Genomic DNA, 21,467 nt, shown 5'->3' with positions numbered 1-21,467 from the left:
AATACTTTTTTGCCCCACTGTATGGGGCGTGTGAGCCGAGAGGGCGTGTGAGCCGAGAGGGAGAACAGTCAGAGCTTCCTAGACGACAGGACATGGTAGGGATGTAGAGGGAGGCAGACAATTATGTCATACAGTTCAATGTTCAACCGTGTCAGGACATTGCTAATACCGAGCTGTCACAGTGTCCTCTTAATGGTTAGTGGAACATTGCTGTTAACACTGGTTCTTCACAATATCTTGGCAACATTTTTGCTTTTCTTAATTAATACAAGATACTGTGCTATAGTATTATGGAAGGCCAAGAACATCATGTAGACTTGTAAAGTTGACCCAATGGCATTATTTGAATGGTGAGGAGGCAGTAATGCAGATCAGATTGAGGCCTTTTATTTGCAAGTGATTTAGCCACTGAACACCATATAAAAAATAATTAACTGGACACAAGGAACATAAATCAAATCAAATAGAGCTCAAAAAAAACCAAACAGGTATCAATCATACCTGAAAACCCAGAAGCATGCCGACTTTACCCTTTCTCTCCCTCTAACAAGGAAATTACAGGACTAAAATAATAATAATAACACTTCCCATTATGCATTTGACCAATGAGAACAACCCAATTGACATCATGGTCAATTATCAATTACAAGGCATGAAATACCAAACAACACGTTCAGTTAATAAACATATACATATTTTCCTAGCACACACTTCAATACAGGTGCTATTCCATGCTTTAGAGCATAAACACAATCTGGGATATGAACAAGTCCCCCTGGGATAATCTACTACTGCATTAACTGTATCATAAAGCATGCACTGGAACGAGCCCATTCGCCCATCAATTCTCAGACCAGGAAATGAACAGAGCCCTCTTCAATCAACGAGAAAAACCAAGGTAATAATTTACATTTCTTTAGATTAACCTTAGCGTATCATTTGTCAAACATGCTCACATTGTATTTATACTTTATACATAAAGGGCACTATTTTGACAAACCTAAAGTAATGGTAAATCTTAGCGCTGGTGGCAGCTTTATAGGTTTGGGGTGTGTCAGAAATATTTTGGACATTTTCACAACCAGAATTATGGGCGCATTAGCTGGCGGTGTCGCAAAAGGGTTGCGTTTTGATGAATGATGAAGTTGACAGTTTGTCGACGCTTGGCCTCTCAATGGCCTATCAGAGCATCTTCATCAACTCCAATTCGAATGTTAGTCCGTTATAGACTAGTTCAATAGCCTGCCCAATATTTAGTAAATATTTTTAACATGTTTGCAGTCTACATTAATCTAATTGTATTGCTTTAATATGGAAATACATTGTTAAACACAGTTGTGCGACTATAGTATGCGTTGGTTGAAACTCAATGTTAAATTCAAATCTCCCATGCCAATATGACACCAATATTGATGAAAATTTGCAAATCAACTTCATTGGAGGTACGCAACACTCAATCTCCACCTCTCTTCATGATCCGAGAACCACTATACCGGATTTTTGACAGGGTTAGGATTAGCATTAGGATTGTCAGACAATGTTTTGCCCAAACCTAGCTCAAATTCTAGACATCGGATTAAAACGAGGCGACATAGTCCATAAAGTGACCATTTGACTAAGATCCATTTGGACTGAGAACGTTTTTTAGGTGCAGCAGTTTTGATTAAATTCACAATTTAGTGCCCTCACGTGCACATTTCTGCCCAATATAAACCAATGATGTGCTACCTTTTTTTTATAGCATTTCTGACCATGCTAACATCTTTTCTGCTGAATCTGAGTTCTAAAACCGGGTGCAACTCGTTTTCTACGCAACAGTAGCAGCTAGCTAGTATAAGGCTAACAGCTGTAGCTAACTAACGCCGGGTTGGATGAGAAGCAAAAGGAAGGTAGCTAGCAAGCTAGATATATATATATATATTTATTTATTTTTTATTTCACCTTTATTTAACCTTTCTCTTTATTTAAAGTTCTCATTTACAATTGCGACCTGGCCAAGATAAAGCAAAGCAGTTCGACACATACAACGACACAGAGTTACACATGGAGCAAAACAAACATACAGTCAATAATACAGTATAAACAAGTCTATATACGAGGTGAGATAATGGAGGTAAAGGCAAAAACGGCCATGGTGGCAAAGTAAATACAATATAGCAAGTAAAACACTGGAATGGTAGATTTGCAATGGAAGAATGTGCAAAGTAGAAATAAAAATTATGGGGTGCAAAGGAGAAAAATAAATAAATTAAATACAGTAGGGAAAGAGGTAGTTGTTTGGGCTAAAATATAGGTGGGCTATGTACAGGTGCAGTAATCTGTGAGCTGCTCTGACAGTTGGTGCTTAAAGCTAGTGAGGGAGATAAATGTTTCCAGTTTCAGTGCTTTTTGTAGTTTGTTCCAGTCATTGGCAGCAGAGAACTGGAAGGAGAGGCGGCCAAAGAAAGAATTGGTTTTGGGGGTGACTAGAGAGATATACCTGCTGGAGCGTGTGCTACAGGTGGGAGATGCTATGGTGACCAGCGAGCTGAGATAAGGGGGGACTTTACCTAGCAGGGTCTTGTAGATGACATGGAGCCAGTGGGTTTGGCGACGAGTATGAAGCGAGGGCCAGCCAACGAGAGCGTACAGGTCGCAATGGTGGGTAGTATATGGGGCTTTGGTGACAAAACGGATTGCACTGTGATAGACTGCATCCAATTTGTTGAGTAGGGTATTTGGAGGCTATTTTGTAAATGACATCGCCAAAGTCGAGGATTGGTAGGATGGTCAGTTTTACAAGGGTTTACAAGGGTTTGGCAGCATGAGTGAAGGATGCTTTGTTGCGAAATAGGAAGCCAATTCTAGATTTAACTTTGGATTGGAGATATTTGATATGGGTCTGGAAGGAGATATTGTGCTATGGGAGGTTTTTCACATGGTTGAAGTCCAAATCAAATACAATTTTATTAGTCACATATTTAGCAGATGTAATTGCGGGTGTAGTAAAATGTGTAAACTGCTGACCTGGACAGTTGCGTGGAACCAGAGCACAAACAAATAAACTATTGATTATCCTTGGATGCTATTATAGGCAGTTAGATACACTGAAATTGGGGAAACCGCCACGCTGCTAATTTATAATACACATGCACACCAGAACAGACGCAGGACTGTTAGAAGATCCAAATTCTATTCCTTACCTTATGTATTAATGTCAATACAATTTTATTTTCGTCATTATAATCCACATTTGCAAGTGTCAAGTTCATTTTCACTGTGTACCCAAAAACCTGAAGTTGCCTACCACAAGTAAAAAGTAGCACGGGTGCGGGTTGCACATAATGATCATTGTTTGCTTGCGAGACCTGTGCGCAGTCAAAAGAAAATGCCACGCTTGCTAACTCCGTTAGCTACGTGATCAAATGAAATTGTTTTAGACACTTGTTTTTCAACAAGATAGAGAAATAAACATTCACTCAGTACTGAGTTGAAGAACGGAGACATTGCATTATTGTGAGACCACCTCCTCTAAGAGTATGAATTAGGCTGTTTGAGAAGGTTGGAATCCTACGCAACCTGCCTACACATCATTGGAAGTACAATAGACCAACATACAGTGCCTTCAGAAAGTATTCACACACCTTTACTTTTTCCACATTTTGTTGTGTTACAACCTGAATTTAAAATGGATTTAATTGAGATTTTGTGTCACTGGCATTAGACACAATACCCCATCATGTCAAAGTGGAATTATGTTTTAGACACTTTTACACATTCATTCAAAATTAAAAGTTGAAATGTCTTGAGTCAATTAGTATTTAACCCATTTGTTATGGCAAGCCTAAATCAGTTCAGGAGTAAAAATGTGCTTATCAAGTCACATAATAAGTTGCATGGACGATTGTGCAATAATAATGTTTAACATGATTTTTAAATGACTACCTCATCTCTTTACCCCACACATACTGTACAATTATCTGTATGGTCCCTCAGTCAAGTAATGCATTTCAGACTCAACCACAAAGACCAGGGAGCTTTTCCAATGCCTTGCAAAGAAGATAACCTGTTTGTAGGTGAGTAAAAAGCAGGCACTGAATATCCCTTTGAGCATGGTGAAGTTATGAATGATTCTTTGGATGGTGTATCAATACACCCAGTCACTACAAAGATACAGGCTTCCTTCCTAACTCAGTTGCCAGAGAGGAAGGAAACTGCTCAGGGATTTCACCATGAGGCCAATGGGGCCTTTAAAACAGTTTAATGGATGTGATAGGAAAAAACTGAGGATAGATCAACAACATTGTAGTTACTCCACAATACTAGCCCAAATAACAGAGTAAAAAGAAGGAAACCTGTACAGAATACAAATATTCCAAACATGCATTTGGTTTTCAATAAGGCATTAAAGAAAAATTGCAAAAAATGTAGCAAAGAAATTTACTTTATGTACTGAATACAAACTGTTATGTTTTGGCATGGGTCCCCAGATCCTCAAAGTTCTACAGCTGCACCATCGAGAGCATCCTGACTGGTTGCATCACCGCCTGGTATGGCAACTGCTCGACATCTGACCGTAAGGCACTACAGAGGGTAGTGTGTACGGCCCAGTACATCACTGTGACCAAGCTTCCTGACATCCAGGACCTACAGTATATACTAGGCAGTGTCAGAGGGAGGCCAAAAAACATGGTCAAAGACTCCAGTCACCCAAGTCATAGACTCTTCTCTCTGCTACCGCACGGCAAGCGGTAAAGGAGTGCCAAGTCTAGGACCAAAAGGCTCCTTAACAGCTTCTACCCCCAAGCCATAAGACTGCTGAACAACAATTAATAAAATGGCCACCCGGGCTATTTACATTGACCCCCGCCTCCCCCCACTCGCTGTTCATTATCTATGCATAGTCACTTTACAAATAACCTCGACTAACCTGTACCCCCACACATTGACTCGGTACCGGTACCCCCTGTATATAGCCTCGTTATTGTTATGTAATTTTCTTGTTACTTTTTGATTAGATATATTTTTTTTAACTTTAGTTTATTTAGTAAATATTTTCTTAACTCTATTTCTTGAACTGCACGATTGGTTACGGTAAGGTTGTATTCACGGGAAGGTTGTATTCGGCGCATGTGACAAATACAATTTCATTTGATTTATGTTTGTGGCAAATCCAACACATCACTGAGTACCACTCTTCATATTTTCAAGCATGGTGGTGGCTGCATCATTATGGGTATGCTTGGGAGTGTTTTTAGGATAAAAAGAAAATTAATAGAGCTAAGCACATGTAAAATCCTAGAGGAAAACCTAGTTCAGTCTGCTTTCCAACAGAAACTGGAAGACAAATTCACCTTTCAATAGGACAATAACTTAAAACACAAGGCCAAATGTGACCGACAGGCTGGATTCGGTCTTTGAAATTATGTTTTTTACATTGGATGAAAGTAGAGACTCAGAGCTAGAAAATGGTATATCATACACTACAGTTGAGGAACAATGGGAAAGTAATTCTGCTTTGAAAGTTGATAAACTTGTAACTTCACTTTTGAGAAAATGGATGTTGAATGTTTTGGTACCTACTGGAGAGCTCTTCTTTGTCAACACCCATTCAGCATTGTTCACACCCTTAAGCTTTAGCCCCACCCATCTCTTTAAGGATTCATATGTGAGGCTATGTACTGAAATTAGAAAAGATAGCCAGAGAATTTACCAGCTACCTCCATCGACAGTTGGACACAGTGACATCATACACATTCTATTGAAATAGTTATTTGCATAGTGGAATCTATTGTTTAGACATGTAGCTAGCTAGCTAGCTAAACAATGAACCATAATCACAACTCATAACGTTACTACCTGAATCTGCAGGTAGCTAACAAACCAGGTTCAACGTTAGCTAGCTAACATTAGACTGTAACCATCAATTCAAATGGCTCTGAGATATGAATAATATTACTAAACAGATCATACACTTAACGTTAACTAGCTAGCTATCTAACAGTACACTTTAACTTGAAATGAAAATGACTTTCTGACAAAATTAGAAACGTTTAATATCTGAAAATATAACTAGCTAGACTATCTTACCTGTATACATGGACGTGTTTTATAGAACAGCCTTCTGTGTGTTCTCTTTACAACTCCGTCTGTATATTTGCAATCAAACGCCATCATTTTCTCCATCTCCTCAGCTATCATATTCTATTTCCACTGATTTTAAAAACTCGTTCCTCCGGAAAGTGGAGAGCAACACTTGCAATTCTACTACGTGATATCTTTTAAAAAAAGTTATGTTAGAAAGGATTGCCTACACATACTGGCCAGCTCATGTTATAGACAGAAGCGTGCTACATGTCAGACCAATCCGAACTCATCTCTCAGGATGTCCTGCACACTCATTATCTCAGCCAATCATGGCTAGTGGGAAGGTTGCTGTCTTTTTCCGTGGCTAAACCAATCATTCATTTTAACACTTTTATTCATATTTACAGATAGCATACAAGTTTGTTATTAAGGCACATTAAAGTTCACATGTTCCAGAGGGCATTTCTGCCCAAAAATGCATTTTGATTAAGAAATGTTCACGTTCAAATGGCGCTCCTGTGAAGTAATGACGCATGACATACGCCTAGTTTCCTGAAACGAGTCACAAATATACACTGGAGTTGCTTACCAAGATGACATTGAATGTTCCTGAGTGGCCTAGTTACAGCTTTTGACTTAATTAGGCATAGAAATCTATGGCAAGACTTGCCATCTAGAAATGATCAACAACCAACTTGACTGAGTTTTTGATTATTTTTTTAAAGAATAATGGGCAAATATTGAACAATCCAGGTGTGCAAAGATTTACCCCAAAAAACATCTGTTATCATTGCCAAAGGGGATTCTAATATGTTTTGACTCAGGGGTGTGAATACTTATGTAAATGAGATATTTCTCCCAAAAAAGTAAACATTTTTCACTTTGTCATTATGGGCTATTGTATGTAGAGGGGTGAGAGAAAAATCAATTTAATCCGTTTTGAATTCAGGCTGTAACACAACAAAATGTGGACTATGTCCAGGTGTACGAATACTTGCTGAAAGCCATGTAACTACTCTTGTAGGTCAAAGTTGTGTACTGCTCTACCAAGGTTTTCCAATACACATTGTGAATTGAATTTATTTTTCGGCTTCAGACCAATGCCTACTTCTCACTGAATTTTTCTAAATATTTTTTTTTTATAGGCTATAGCGTTTGCACTGATATAGGGGCTAGGCCTACTGTAAATTGCAGTCTGGCCTGAAAAGATCGAATTTGAATAAAACGAAACCACTTGTTTTAAATAGGCTATCTGTAAATACACTTTCTCCCTGTGGGTGTGTAATACACTCAAGCCAACTTAGACTATGGAGGATTTTACGCACATACAAACTTTTCACAGGAGCTGGATAAAGATCCATTATAAAGAGAAAGGGTTTACGTCCACTCGACGTTATACTGCTCGCAAATGTAATGTTTTATGAACATCAGGAAACCTTTTTACAGATCATATTTGCACTTCTCCAGAAATAGCAGACAAAATTTCATTCAAGCCGTGAACTTTCTCACCATTAGCCCATGGACGAGGACGATATCATAAATCACATCTCTCGTTCCATGAGCACAAGGCAATGTGTGCACACTTAGGCCAGAAGACACAGAATTGCCAAAGAGCTTGCGTTTGACACTAGTGACGCCTTTAATACCAGAAGAAAATAGAGCCCAAAGAGTTATTGACTGGCCTGGGCGACGCACGACAACAGGTTTGCGCCCTCAACCAATTGTCGGCGAGCGACCAGAATCTCTCACGTGTTTCTTTACTTCTCCAGGTGATCACCCATCAAAAGGACAACACTATCCACACATAAATAGTCTATTAATAAATGTGCTTCCCATAAACCATTTCATAAACAATGTCTGGCTTCATTATAAGGCATGGCCTTAGATCAAAGGACAAACTTCACAAGGCTTGATATTTCCTTCAATACACTCATTGATATATGTTGACTCCTCTTGATGCCTGCTGGCACGTATGGCCATGGTACCCCCAGCATAATCACGTGACTGTGTCTGGTCCTCCCAGGCAGATTTATGCCTTCAGGCCTTCACACATGGAGTAATATTGACACAATAGCTTCCGTGGACACAACCAGCCAAACGCAATGGCCACACTTGATGTAATTATAATTCAATAACAGATGTTTGATATTGCATACGTGATCACATAGTGACGATTCTGTTTTTCCTTGCCATCTGTTATTTGTGTGGTCATTATGGTAATTCAAGTTTTCCTGGTCCTTTTGGCTACTGATGAACTTGTTTTGAACATTTGTACTGACAAAGTCTACGAGTTGGGTAGAATACCTTTGCTGCACCTCTCATCCGGTGATCAGGAAAGTAACATATGCATGCTGAGATATTTTGGCCCTGTTTGGAGTGTGTCCCTTCACAGTGCAGCTGGGGTGTGCTTCTCCAAATGAGGACATCCTTTGTGTGGGCAGATCATGAGAAGACGGTGCTGGATCAGAGGGAAGAGGATACTCCACTGACTGTGCAGCCGTTAAGAGCAGCAGCAAAAGCAAATGTCCTCCCAACTGGAGAATATACAATAGAGATATTTCTATGCTTTCTTGTTCTGAGCCTTAAGCAGAAGCAGTACTGTGTTTCAGGGGAACGGGACTGTTTTTAACTGATCACAAAGGGAATTAACTAACTAGCATTTCAATCCTTCCACATGAAATGCACACTTAACTCCAATCAGCGAATTACATTATAGTGGCTTGAAATGCAAATAGATTTTTTTGTGGGGGCAGTCCTATAGGCTCTTTATGGTGCCTTGGGGAAATGGTGAGTTCATGCAGGCCATCCTTGTTTTATGTCTTTGAGCGTAATATCTGTGAGCTCTGCTGTGCTGACTCACTCAGATCCAGCCCCTCCCCCTCCCCCACACACACACACACACACACACACACACACACACACACACACACACAACCCACCTCTGACAGAGAGTGAATTACAATGGAGGGGGGGGGGGGATTTTAGATCATGGGTAAGTTAAATCTCCTCTCCGGTCGTCACTGGCTGATGTCTCCATGGCGGCGAAAATTAAGTGAGATGATTGCGTAGTTTACAACCCCCGTTGCTCGGAACACTTGCGTGTACTCAGGCGCACAGGAGAGAGAGCAAGTGTATGTCTGTCTGCCTCTCTGAGTCTGTGATGGTGTGTCACGGCAGGCAGCAACTCGGTGTGCTCTCCTCTCATTCGCTGGCTCAGTCTCTGGGGTTGTGGTTGTTATGCGATTAAGCTAGGCTTACTGGAAAGAATCGTGACTATGCAGAGAGATTTTAAATCTGGGTCTATTCTGAAAACACCGGAGTGTGTCATGAATGAAATCAACAAGAAATGAGTCAAACCTGAAACCTCCAAACCGATGAAGACAGACAAAGGAGAGATCCATACCAGATGATTCAATCAGGAAGTGAAATGATGTTAAGTGAAGCGCGTTTTATCTGTGAGCTCAGACCTCTAAAGGTGAAGTGGTTTTCTGGGCTGCCAAGGCCAAGCAAGCCCTCCTAACCCAATTTGATGTGCACTGATAGGCCAGAGTCAGGAGCAGCTGGTCTGGAGCCCAGGCTGTAGCCTCCATAAAGGTGTACCACTGAGTCACAGCTCAAGCTTACAAACTAACAATGGAAGGCATTTTCTTTGTCATTTTACGTGATTGCTTAGAAACCATTTTATTTACCTACCAGATTAAAGATCTAGAAAAACCGTAGCCAACTCCGTATCAATCAAATTTACATCAGCAGGTGTAACAAAGTGCTTAAATGTATGCTCCCATATGGTAAACTGCCAATGTGGTAGTCACAAATTGTTTCTGCCTATGATGGACCTATTTACAGAATGATTTCAATGGATAAAAACCTACATTTACGACAGTAGATTGTTTATGACACCAATGTTCCATAAGTGATATAAATTAGACTTTATTGCTCATGTTATTATAACCTCCACTAATCAATGTCTTATAACTCTAACTTCTCCCCCCCCCCAATCTCCCTTTCTCTCTGTTCCATCTCCACGTGCTCCCTCTCCATTACCCTAACCTTCAACCGCCATCCTACATCTCTCTCAACCTCTTCTTCCTATCCTCCACCTGCCCCCCCCCCCTTCCATCCTCCAGGAGGGCCAGCAGTTGATCCAGGAGAAGCCCGAGCTGGGCCCGGTGGTGCGGAGGAAGCTGGGGGAGATCCGCGAGTGTTGGCAGGACCTGGAGAGCACCACCCAGGCCAAGGCCCGCCAGCTGTTTGAAGCCAACCGGGCTGACCTGCTTGTGCAGAGCTACACCAGCCTGGACCATCAGCTGCACCAGCTGGAGGGACAACTGGGCTACGTGGACCAGGGTCAGGACCTGACCAGCGTCAACAAGCAGCTCAAGAAGCTCCAGGTCTCTTCCTCTTCATTATATGGTCCAACTACTGTTACAGTTTTTGGTTTTGTGATCAGTTGGGAATATTTTTGGGTGAAGCTATTGTCATACATAATGAAAATGTAGGTTAAAGTTGTTGAATATCGCAGTGTATCTCTATATACAAAAACCTAGGGTTGTTCTGTGTGAATTACTAATCCTTTATCATCCATTTTCTCTGAATGCCGTGCTGCCATAGACTTTTGTTTAACAAGAGCAATTGGCACTCAACACATCACCAGTAAGCTTGGCCTGCACTCCAATGGGCTGTCATTGGAGAGTCAGACTATTCCACCCAAAGCATGGCTCTACAATACATATGGGGTTAAAGTAACTGTCCGGTGTCTCCAGATTTCTATGAAATAGGACCTATAATTAATTACAATATGAGTTAAATAATTGAGTATGTTAAAAAGCAGTGTTTCTGTGTTGGAATGGTGTGGGTGTACCCCAACAACCTGAATGGTGGAGGCGTATACCGGTTCCAGAAAATTTGAATGCTAGTAGACCACTGATTGGCCAGCTCATCCTCCTCAGGAAATAGCAAGCATTTTTTTAAAATAAAAGGTCTGTTTGAGATACAAGTTTGAGGTGTTTTTTTAAATTGATTTTTAAAATAAAATGTTATGCTTTGGCCACAAATACGAGTGTAGGATGAGTCAACAACATTGTTTGGGTACGAGTCAACAGAATATGAACTGTTAAAAGTGAGATTTTCACTTGACAATTACTTTTAGACAAAATGTAGCCTGTGCTACATTTTAATAAACAATAATGTTGATGCTAGCCAACAACCTATACAGTAGGAGGTGGTTCAGGTTTTTATCCTGTCCAGGATGCTCTACCTCTGTTCTGTCACTACTACTGGGTCCACCATACATCTTATCAGTTCATCATGCGTCTCTCATTCTCCTCTCCAACAGCATGCTGCTCCTAAGGGCTGCTTACAGTTCCCATTCAGCCTGTAATTGTGCTTTGTGTACAGTATGCTCCACCACCCAACCTCCATCCAGGGGTACAGTAACCTCTTCAGTTCATTTCTCTCATGAGTACTCTAATCTTTCCTTTTCCTTTCCTTTCTTTTCCTTTAATTCCTTCATTTCCTTACTTCCTTCCTTTCATTCTTTCTTCCTTTCCTTTCCTGTCCTTTCCTTTTTCTCTCTTAATTTCTTTATTTTATCCCTCTTTATACTCTAATGCTGGTATTTTTTTCTTTTTCTTTCTGCTTCCTTCCAGCCACTACCTCTCACTCATCCTGTCCTGCTGTTCACCCTGTGATCTATGGTGTGAGCAGAATCACTGTCTCATCCTGTCCCGCTGTACACCCTGTGATCTATGGTGTGAGCAGAATCACTGTCTCACCCCGGAAACTCTAACATTTGGCTTCATATGGAAATGTATGAAAATCTCCACTCCACTGTGTGTGTCTGTGTGTCTGTGTGAGACTAAGAAATGGTCCTGTCTATTAATTCAAGAACCATTTCTGTCAAAATTAGAAATAATGTTCCCATGTTTTGTTTTATTTGTGATTCAATGGGGTAACGTGTGTAAGCCAATAGAAAGTGTGCTTATTCTCGTGCTAGTCTCTGATATGTGTCTCTGAGAATGTCAGGGGATTCATTTAACCAGATAGAAGGTACCGAGGCTGCCGTCCCGAAGGCTCTTTTCCTCCCAATTCCTAAGAATTCCCAAAGTCAAATCGCCATGAGAATTCGTAAGGGATTGATCGGCCTCTTTCTGCCTCCTACTCTAATTCACTTTACCATGGCACCCATGCAACAACTCTTTGCATCTGGCCCACTTTTCGAAGTAGTTCGCCTCAGTGACACTACTTCACCTCCCTGGTGATCTCAACCTGATGCTTGTGTCCCAAAATGAGTGTCACTGCCTTGGTGAGAATCACCACCCCCCTCAGAATTACCTGACAGCTCTGGAGAAGTAATTGCCTTGTAGTCAATGGCGTTAGATCTAACTACTATCATCCAAACACTTCTCATGATATGACAGACTGACCAGTAGAGCAACTGATCATGTACACCTAGGAAATCCATCAGTGGCTGACTCCTGAGTTGGATGTTCGGATATTTTGGTGAGAGGGGATCGATAGATGAACCAATGTATCCCCTCAATACTCACCAGGCGTCTCGCTGTCCCATGGTCTTCCTCCCTCCCGCTCTTTATTTCCTAACCTATCCTTTCTCCCTCCTTCCTTCACTCGCCCCTCCTCAAACGCTTCGATTCCATCCCCCTTTGCGTCCATTCTACCTCTTCTCTCACTCCCTCTCACATTCCCTCGCTCCCTCTCTCCAGACGATGGAGTGTCAGATGGAGGAGTGGTATAAGGAGGTGGGGGAGCTGCAGGTGGCGGCGGCCTCCATCCCCCAGCAGGGCCAGGTCATGGAGACGGTCGGCGAGCGCCAGGCCGCCGTGGAGACACGTATTGTCCGCCTCATCGAGCCGCTCAAGGAGCGCCGGCGCATCCTTCTGGCCTCCAAGGAGGTTCACCAAGTGGGCCGGGACCTGGAGGACGAGATAGTGAGTGACCGTCCTGATCGTCCTCCGATTATACCCACGCACACTTACAGACACTTAGAGAACACCCGCACACCTCCCCCAGTCTACTCAGACCACTTCGCACATACATTTGCTTCTAAAGGTGTGACTTACAAGTGTCATCGACAAGGGTTGAAGTGTTGCTTAAGTCGGCGACTAACCCCCCCTTTTTTTTGTTGTTGAAGATTTATCTTGAAGAAAGATGCATGTAACTCTAAACTGATGCAATACCATGCTGGTGATAACCCTAGAACCGTTACCAGAGTTTGCAGGTGCTTCTTTGCTAGTTTAACTTGTGATGTGTTTGCAGCTGTGGGTGCAGGAGCGGCTGCCTGCCGCCACGTCTCAGGAGCACGGCTCCAGCCTACAAGCTGTGCAGCAGCTCATGAAGAAGAACCAGGTGTGTGGCAGCTAGCTGAGGATAACCACATCTTTACAGTACATGTCTATCTATCTATCTGGACATCGTCTTTCTGTTCCCCCCCCCCCCCCAGACTCTGCAGAGGGAGCTACAGGGCCATCGGGCGAGGGTGGAGGACGTCCTGGAAAGAGCTAATGTCATCGCCTCCATCCGCAGCCCTGAGGCTGACTGTGTGCGGGCGGGCCTGGAGCAGCTCAGCGGGCTGTGGGGTCTGCTGTGGGCCGAGACGGAGAGAAGACAGCTGGTGCTGGATGCCATGTACCAGGCCCAGCAGTACTACTTTGACACGGCCGAGGTGGAGGCCTGGCTCAGCGAACAGGAGCTGCACATGATGAACGAGGAAAAGGGAAAGGTAGGCGGCTAGGAGCCAATCACCAGGCGCTGATGTACTTAATCTGCCCAGTTACCTTTTTACAGTAAGATGATTGGCTTTTTGGAAGAGGGAAAAGTTGTATCTGCATAGGTGTAGTACAATGTCATTGTGTCCCTCCAGACATCAGCAACTGTACATGAACACCAGTGGAGGCTGCTGAGGGGAGGACGGCTCATAATAACGGCCGGAAAGGAGCAAATGGAATGGCATCAAACACCTGGAAACCATGTGTTCGATACCATTCTACCAATTCCGCTCCAGTCATTACCACGAACCCGTCCTCCCCAATTAAGGTGCCGCCAACCTCCTGTGATGAACACTCCCCTTGAATTGTTAGCATTTCGAAGTTTGTGAGAATGGACTGTCAAGAGTGTTGTGGCCTCCCCTTCAGGATGAGCCCAGCACCCTGCAGCTACTGAAGAAGCACCTGGTACTGGAGCAGACGATAGAGGACTATGCTGAGACGATAGGCCTTCTCTCCCAGCAGTGCAGGCAGCTACTGGAGATGGGCCATCCAGACAGGTCAGTGTTGGTGCCCCACAAACCTTTCACCACGCTACACCACACTAAGACTTTCGTGGGATCGAACGTTGGTTATAGTAGCTATAAGTAAGTGTGCCATGAAATGCACATTTAAAATACAGCAAAAAACGCTCAAAGGAAATCCCCTATACGAGAACTAAGGATCTCATTTTGTGACTTGATTGAAGAGGACCCAGGGCCTCTACACTCTGTCTACTGGGTGCTGAGGAGTAACCCGGTAGTAAATGGCAGACTACTTGAATGACATAACCCCTGTAGAGAAGGTAGTACAGTAAAGTAGGCCAGTCATGGACTCCTGTTGCTCTGTTATGGCAGCAGAGTGAATCATGGTGATATCCGGGTCAGCACTGGGTCCATAATACTTCTCTGTCTCTGGTGTCGATGCTAACGGCGCTATCATCTTAGCTCTTAGCTGTTAGTCGATGCTAGACCTGCATCTCTGCACTAGTAGGGTATTGGTTTTTTTATGGGTTGTCCATGTCGTTCTCATGTTGTTCAGTTTGCTTTGTAAGTCTTATCCTCCTCACATTTACTCCTTCTGGAACTCAACACTGTATAGCCAGCTCATGGTTTTACATGTCCAAATTAGTTTCACTGCAGGATCTCAGCTCCCACACATTACCCCTCAATTTTACCCTGTGTTTACTATTCGTCTCTAACCCTGTCTCGTGTGTGTGTGTGTGTGTGTGTGTGTGTGTGTGTCAGTGAGCAGATCAGTAAGCGTCAGTGTCAGATGGACCGGCTGTACGTGTCTCTGAAGGACCTGGTGGAGGAGAGAAAGTCTCGTCTGGAGCAGCAGTACTGGCTCTACCAGCTCAACCGCGAGGTGGACGAGCTGGAGCAGTGGATCGCTGAGAGGGAGGTGGTGGCCAGCTCGCCAGAACTGGGACAGGACTTTGAACATGTCACGGTCAGTGGGACCTGAATGGACAAAACATTCAACAATCTGATAATCCTGGTAGTCCTCTGTAGCTCAGTTGGAAGAGCATTGGCCTTGCAACGTCAGGATAGTGGGTTCGATTCCTGGGACCACCAATAAGTAGAAAATGTGTTCCTGCATGACATCACTTTGGATAAAAGCCTCTGCTAAATGGCCTCTATTGTTATAGCGTGTGTCTAAAAACTGTTGGCAACGGAGTTAATATGGCTCAAAGAATGGTATACAGGACACTGTATTATTGCTTAGTAAGGAAGTAGCATGTATTTCAACGGAATTAGTTTTTCTAAGTAGCCCATTACCGTTTTAGCAACAGTGCTTAGCTTGGCCAAACAGATATTGATCATCCCTTCATTCCTCTCCTCCTCTCTCCTCCTCCTCCCTTCAGATCCTGCAGGAGAAGTTCACAGAGTTTGCGTCGGAGACGGGCAGTCTGGGTCAGGAGCGTGTGACGGCGGTTAACCAGATGGTGGACGAGCTGATCGACTACGGCCACGCCGACGCCGCCACCATCGCCGAGTGGAAGGACGGCGTGAACGAGGCCTGGGCCGACCTCCTGGAGCTCATGGAGACCCGGGCACAGATGCTGGCCGCCTCGCACCAGCTCCACAAGTTCTTCACCGACTGCCGCGAGGTAGCGTTTCTACCACAAGAAGTGCCAAGGGATACAGGTCTGTGTCGTGTTTCGATGTGTCTCTGATGGGCCGTTATCGCATTGTGCTGCAGGTCTTGGCCCAAATCGATGATAAGCAGCGGAGGCTGCCCGAGGTGCGAGCGTGCCAGGGTGGCACCGCCAACACCAGCACCCTGCAGAGGCTCATGCAGAGCTTCGAGCACGACATCCAGCTGCTCGTCACTCAGGTGAGGCCCCGCCCACTGTCACTTTATTTTACGTGCACATAAGGCTAAAAAAGGAAGACTGAACAAAACAAGCAGTCAATGTGGTAGCATGTCACATTACATTTCTCAGTAATCTTTGCCGTGTTTTTAGGCATTCCTATGTAATTTACCACCCGTCTCTGTCTGTCTGTGTCCAGGTGAGGCAGCTCCAGGAGAGTGCGGGTCAGCTACGGACCATCTACGCCGGGCAGAAGGCTGAGGCCATCGCCGGCCGGGAACAGGAAGTGATGCATTGCTGGAAGGAGCTCTTGACTTCCTGCGAGGAGTGCCGAGTGCAGATCACCACGGCAACAGACAAGCTGCGGTTCTTCGGGGTGGTGCGAGACCAGATCATGTGGATGGACAGCATCATCTCTCAGATTGGCACAGGGGACAATCCAAGGTATACAATTGGGGTCACAATTGTATATTTATGGTTTAGGCATACACTTTCTATTAAAGTGAGGTGAGTAAGAGAAAAAAAAGAAGGGTGAAAAAAGTTGACCCTTTTGTTGAAAATACTATAGGCCTAGCAACCTTAGTTCAACACCTAGGAGAGGCTGAAAGATGCATAAGGTACTTCAGCTAGAATCCAAAAGGAAGTTGTGTATCTCTTTACTGGAAGATTGTTTTGTTTTTTATGTGAAGGGGGCATTCGTTAAACACTCAATGAAATCTCTATATTTACAGTTTGTATGTATGGTGTGTCTCATACTGCTCTGTGTCATCCCTCTGTCCGTCTATCAGATGGGATTGAGCTGCAAGTTCAGGGGCCTGTTTTGATTTTAGTACCTTATCATAATATAACTCAAAATGGAACTCATTTATGTTACGGAAATGCCAAATATGGAGTGCTGCACCAAGAGATGCAGAGAGAGAGAGGGAGCACAGAAAACACAGAGAGCAAAAAAGGATAATGAAAAATGTCAAAGCAATGCACTGTGAGCGAGTTTTAATATAGTGTTATTTTCTGGCCCTTGTCTTCCACGGTGGGTAACACTGTGCTCTTCTCCTTCACTGTCAGCATTCCCTCCAGCGATATAACGGGCTCTGGACTCTCTGGTCCTTTCAGGGATGTGTCCTCAGTGGAGGTACTGATGAACTACCACCAGAGCTTGAAGAGCGAGGTGGAGGCGCGCAGTAAGAGTGTGCTGCAGTGCATCGAGATGGGCAAGACGCTGCTGGCCGCGCGCAACCCTGCTGCTGAGGAGGTAACAGCACTGTTGCCAGGGTTCTGCCATAGAACATGGAGGATGGTACTGTAGTTTTGATGACATTTACAGTCACTAGTTTAAATTAAACTCAATGGAAATGCTATGTCTTTTTAGATCAAGGAGAAGCTGGATACGGTGGTGGCCAAGCAGTATGAGCTGTCTGAGAAATGGGACAAACACTGGGAGGTCCTGCAGCACAGTGAGTCCTGACTTTACCTGAATGGAACTACTCTAGTACCTGGCACCTCAAGTCTCTAATTGATATTATCCCAAGGCATTCCATAATAGAGTTTGAACCACAGTAAGCTACAATTTGATTCCCATTGTTCTCAGACAATGAGTTCCTCTTTCTCCTCTGCCTCAGTGCTGGAGGTGCACCAGTTTGCCCAGGAAGCGGTGGTGGCCGAGGCCTGGCTCACAGCCCAGGAGCCCTTCATCAACAGCAAGGAGTTGGGCGCCAGCGTGGACGAGGTGGAGCAGCTCATCCGCCGCCACGAGGCCTTCCGCAAGGCCGCCGCCACCTGGGAGGAGCGCTTCAGCTCGCTACGACGCCTCACCACGGTCCGTCACTATCCCTAGCTAACTAACACTACCCTTAGCTGATGCCGTCTTTCTTCTGGTTGCTTTACAAGAAGTTGTAGAGCACAGATTGTTTGAAGTGACTTGTCAAATGGCTTCGTGTTTACGCTCTGCTTAATTTTGTTGTAGAGGAGATTCTACAGTGAAGTGCTGATGTTTAGTTAACCTCGATTTGGTTCCAGGTGGAGAAGATGAAAGCGGAGCAGAGTAAGCTCCCTCCCACCCCCCTGCTGGGTCGTAAGGTGTTCCTGGACCCCCAGGAGACGTCCCCTGCCCGGAGCCAGGGCTCCCCCCTGATGAGACGGATCCTTTACGAGCAGGCCGAGCCCAGAGCCGAAAGGCCCCCCCAGGAACCCTCGCCCTCTTCCGTGGCCCGCCGCCTGGGCTCCACCGTAGCCAACTACACCCCCATCATGAACGGCTCCAGTGGCTACCGCAGCAGTTTGGAGGCCCGGGCCATCCCCGTGATGGGGGGAGTGGCTGGGGTGGCAGCCAGGCTGGGAACAGCAGCTGTGGAGGCAACAAATTTAGGGACCACCGCCGCCATGGAGGTCCGAGGGGTGGCAGCAGGATTTGGGACTGCCGCCTCTGAAGCCAGAGGGTTGGCAGCAGGATTGGTCACCCCCGCGGTCGAGGCCAAAGGGATAGCTGCAAGCTTGGTGACTGGGGCAGCCGCCGCAGTGGAGGTGAAAGCCTCGCAGTACCTCCGGCAGCCTAAGATCAAACACATGGACGACATGGTGACGCCCATGCTGGTGGCCTGTAGGCTGGAGAAGGCGAGAGAGAAGGAGGTGCGAGAGAGGGAGCAGAGAGAGAGGGAGAGAGATATTGTGTTAATGGAGCCAGCGCCCGTGATGCCGGTGATGGCCGAGGTGGTGCTCCAGGAGATGGGGAGGGAGGGGATGGGCAGGGAGAGGCTGAACAGCGAGCCCAGCAGCAGAGACCACCGGGCGGGGAGCAGCCGGTCGGAGCCCCAGCAGAGAGACAGGGACAGAGACAGTAGGGACAGTAGGGACAGTCACAGGGAAGCCAGGCTGGAGCGCCAGCACTCTAGTGAGGCGCTGATGATCCAGGCGCGGCGGGATGAGCTGCCCCAGGAGGTGTGGCGGGAACGGGCCGAGCGCAAAGAGAGGAAGCTGGAAAGGCAGACGTCCAGCGAGCAGGAGGGCCACGGACACGAGGGCCGGAGGAAAGACCGCCACCGGACGGAGAGACAGGAGTCCAGTGAACACGACACAGCCAAGGAGCAGTCAGACAGACGTTCTACGTGAGTACTACATTGCGCCTTAGTGTCATTAAGTGCTGTTTGCAGAAAGGTGTATCACTTTTTGTCTTGGCTGATTACAGGGAGAAAAAGTCAGGTGGCCAGACCTTGTTTGATATAGTGGAGCAGCTAAAAGAGAGAGAGGCAGCAACGGTGAGTCATCTGTTCACCAGCTATGCCGCCTTTATTACACAGTTATCTATACATAAATACTGTTAATGAGTGTTTAACGGCTATATATTGTATTTATAGTCGTAAGCTCTGCCTTCTCTCTTCTCCCCTCAGGCACGAGGGGAGGTCCCTAAAGTGCCGAACGGCGTGCCAGAGAAGTCTTCCGGACGTCCAGACCGGCCGCGAGCAAGGGATCGTCCTAAGCCCCGGCGGAGACCCCGGCCCAAGGACCCATCTGCAGGAGAGGCCACCACCCGGCGGTCGCGCTCGGCGCCGGAGCCAGGGGTGGCTCAGGGCGTGAGCCCTTCGGTCCCCCAGCCTCCCAGCCACACAGCCCACCACGAGGGCTTCCTCTTCCGCAAGCTGGACATCGAGACCATGAGGAAGAGCTCTAACAGGTGGGCATCCAGGTTCCTGACGGGGGCAGTCTGACAAAACAACCAGGCATGATCTTATGAGCATGCTAAGCTAACAAAACAACTGACTTTACCTACGAAATGTTCAATTGGTTGCATGTCACTGGCATTAACATATGTTCCAGCATCTGATTGGTGCCTTAGGTCTCGGTCGACATATGCTCATCCTATTGGAGCTTTAGCACTGGTCTGACATACTGTATGTTCAGACATTCCTATTGGAGCTTACGACCCGAGTTGACATATGCTCTTGTAACCTATTGAAAATAGAATTCTGGGTTGACATATGTTCTAGCATCCTATTTGAAAATAGCCATTTGCTTTAACATATGCTCTTCTAGCATTTTATTGAAACTTCAGATCTCTGTTTAGCCTCTGATCAGAAGTGTATCAGAATGAGAGTTCAACCAAGAGATAGCCACCAGCCATTCCACTGCTTGCAACATGCATGGTGCCTAAACCAACACTGGCCCTGACGGAGAGCGGTCTGGTTGATGGATGTTATTGCTGGGCCTAAGGTCGAACCTGGTGCTGGTTCTGGCCCATAGCCAGTACGATATGCAGCCATAGCCATGCTACACGCACAGGTCCCTGCAGAGACCCACACATCACTCCGCTTCCTCCCGAGAGACGTTTCGTTCAGTCGGCCATGCTTGGTGGCCTACCACGGGTCTCTGGCCCCCGGAGACTGAACCGTCCGCCTCTCGCTGCTGCACTGCCCCCTGGAGGCCATGGCTGACACGCAACAGACTCATCCCACAAATGAGACCCACTGCTCACTCACCAATTGGATGAATGTTTCTGATGTACATGTAATGCTATGTACATGCCAAGGTAAAGCCTAGCTTTTTGTTTGTTACACTCAATCATCTTAAGAGGTGAGATGAATGTTCACTAATACCAATACTGTCATTTAACCATACTCTGTATTTTTTTCTCTCTCCTGTTGCTCCTTGCTGCTGGCTGTTCTTCCTACCTCTCCACAAAGGTAAGCCACGTGTATGCACCTATGCACGCTACGGTCGGCGGTTCATTGTTTGTTCGGCAGTGTGTTCCCCCTCGGACCACTCCGGCCAGTCATCTTGAACTCCCCCAGGTGAGTGAGGTTAGGTGGCATTAAACCTGTGGTTGGGTTTTGCTGAACGCGCCCCGTTTCCCCCCTCCCGCCCCTACAGCAGATCCTGGGTCAACCTGTACTGTGTGCTGAACAAAGGAGAGATAGGCTTCTATAAGGACGCTAAGAACACCGCCACACCTTACAACAACGAGCCCATGCTCAACCTCGGCCACTGCCACTGCGACGTCACCCTTGGATACAAGAAGAAGAAAAACGTCTTTACTCTTAAGTTAGTACTCTGCCTTTTAGGCAGTCTGTCAATCAGGGTCATGCTGCTTGTCTTGTCTACCGTACAGATAGCCATTTTGTGTGTTACCCTCAACTTCTCTGTCCTTCTGTTTCAGAACGAAAGACGGAAGTGAATTTCTGTTCCACGCAAAGGATGAGGTAAAAGGCGTTCGAAGGTTGACTGCTCTTTCATGGAAACACAGTCATATATGAACAATGTGATTCTGCAATGTTTGTCCGTGTGCCAAATAACTTTCTTTCTGTCTCTCACCCTCTCTCTTTCCCTTTCTTGTT

At 45.5% G+C, this 21,467-nt stretch overlaps 1 protein-coding gene across 4 annotated transcripts in view; it reads left to right on the top strand.

The window, feature by feature from the left end:
• LOC135552617 (spectrin beta chain, non-erythrocytic 4-like) overlaps window positions 1-21,467 on the top strand; it is a 65,590-nt gene that overhangs the window by 40,450 nt on the left and 3,673 nt on the right. For 2 of the 4 annotated variants that reach the window (XM_064984338.1, XM_064984337.1), the window contains exons 20-36: window positions 10,194-10,457; window positions 12,789-13,013; window positions 13,342-13,431; window positions 13,526-13,804; window positions 14,217-14,347; window positions 15,074-15,278; window positions 15,694-15,939; window positions 16,032-16,166; window positions 16,343-16,587; window positions 17,257-17,395; window positions 17,513-17,597; window positions 17,763-17,959; window positions 18,160-19,244; window positions 19,325-19,394; window positions 19,527-19,810; window positions 21,004-21,174; window positions 21,290-21,332. In XM_064984338.1, coding sequence (XP_064840410.1) covers window positions 10,194-10,457; window positions 12,789-13,013; window positions 13,342-13,431; window positions 13,526-13,804; window positions 14,217-14,347; window positions 15,074-15,278; window positions 15,694-15,939; window positions 16,032-16,166; window positions 16,343-16,587; window positions 17,257-17,395; window positions 17,513-17,597; window positions 17,763-17,959; window positions 18,160-19,244; window positions 19,325-19,394; window positions 19,527-19,810; window positions 21,004-21,174; window positions 21,290-21,332 — 3,894 coding nt within the window. Of the gene's footprint in view, window positions 1-10,193; window positions 10,458-12,788; window positions 13,014-13,341; window positions 13,432-13,525; window positions 13,805-14,216; window positions 14,348-15,073; window positions 15,279-15,693; window positions 15,940-16,031; window positions 16,167-16,342; window positions 16,588-17,208; window positions 17,396-17,512; window positions 17,598-17,762; window positions 17,960-18,159; window positions 19,245-19,324; window positions 19,395-19,526; window positions 19,811-21,003; window positions 21,175-21,289; window positions 21,333-21,467 lie in introns of all 4 variants that reach the window. The other 2 variants (XM_064984339.1, XM_064984336.1) reach the window with 2 other exon arrangements.

Source organism: Oncorhynchus masou, chromosome 13, assembly GCF_036934945.1.
Source record: "Oncorhynchus masou masou isolate Uvic2021 chromosome 13, UVic_Omas_1.1, whole genome shotgun sequence".
Taxonomy (NCBI): Eukaryota; Metazoa; Chordata; class Actinopteri; order Salmoniformes; family Salmonidae; genus Oncorhynchus; species Oncorhynchus masou.
This window is presented reverse-complemented; position numbering and strand designations above follow the sequence as displayed.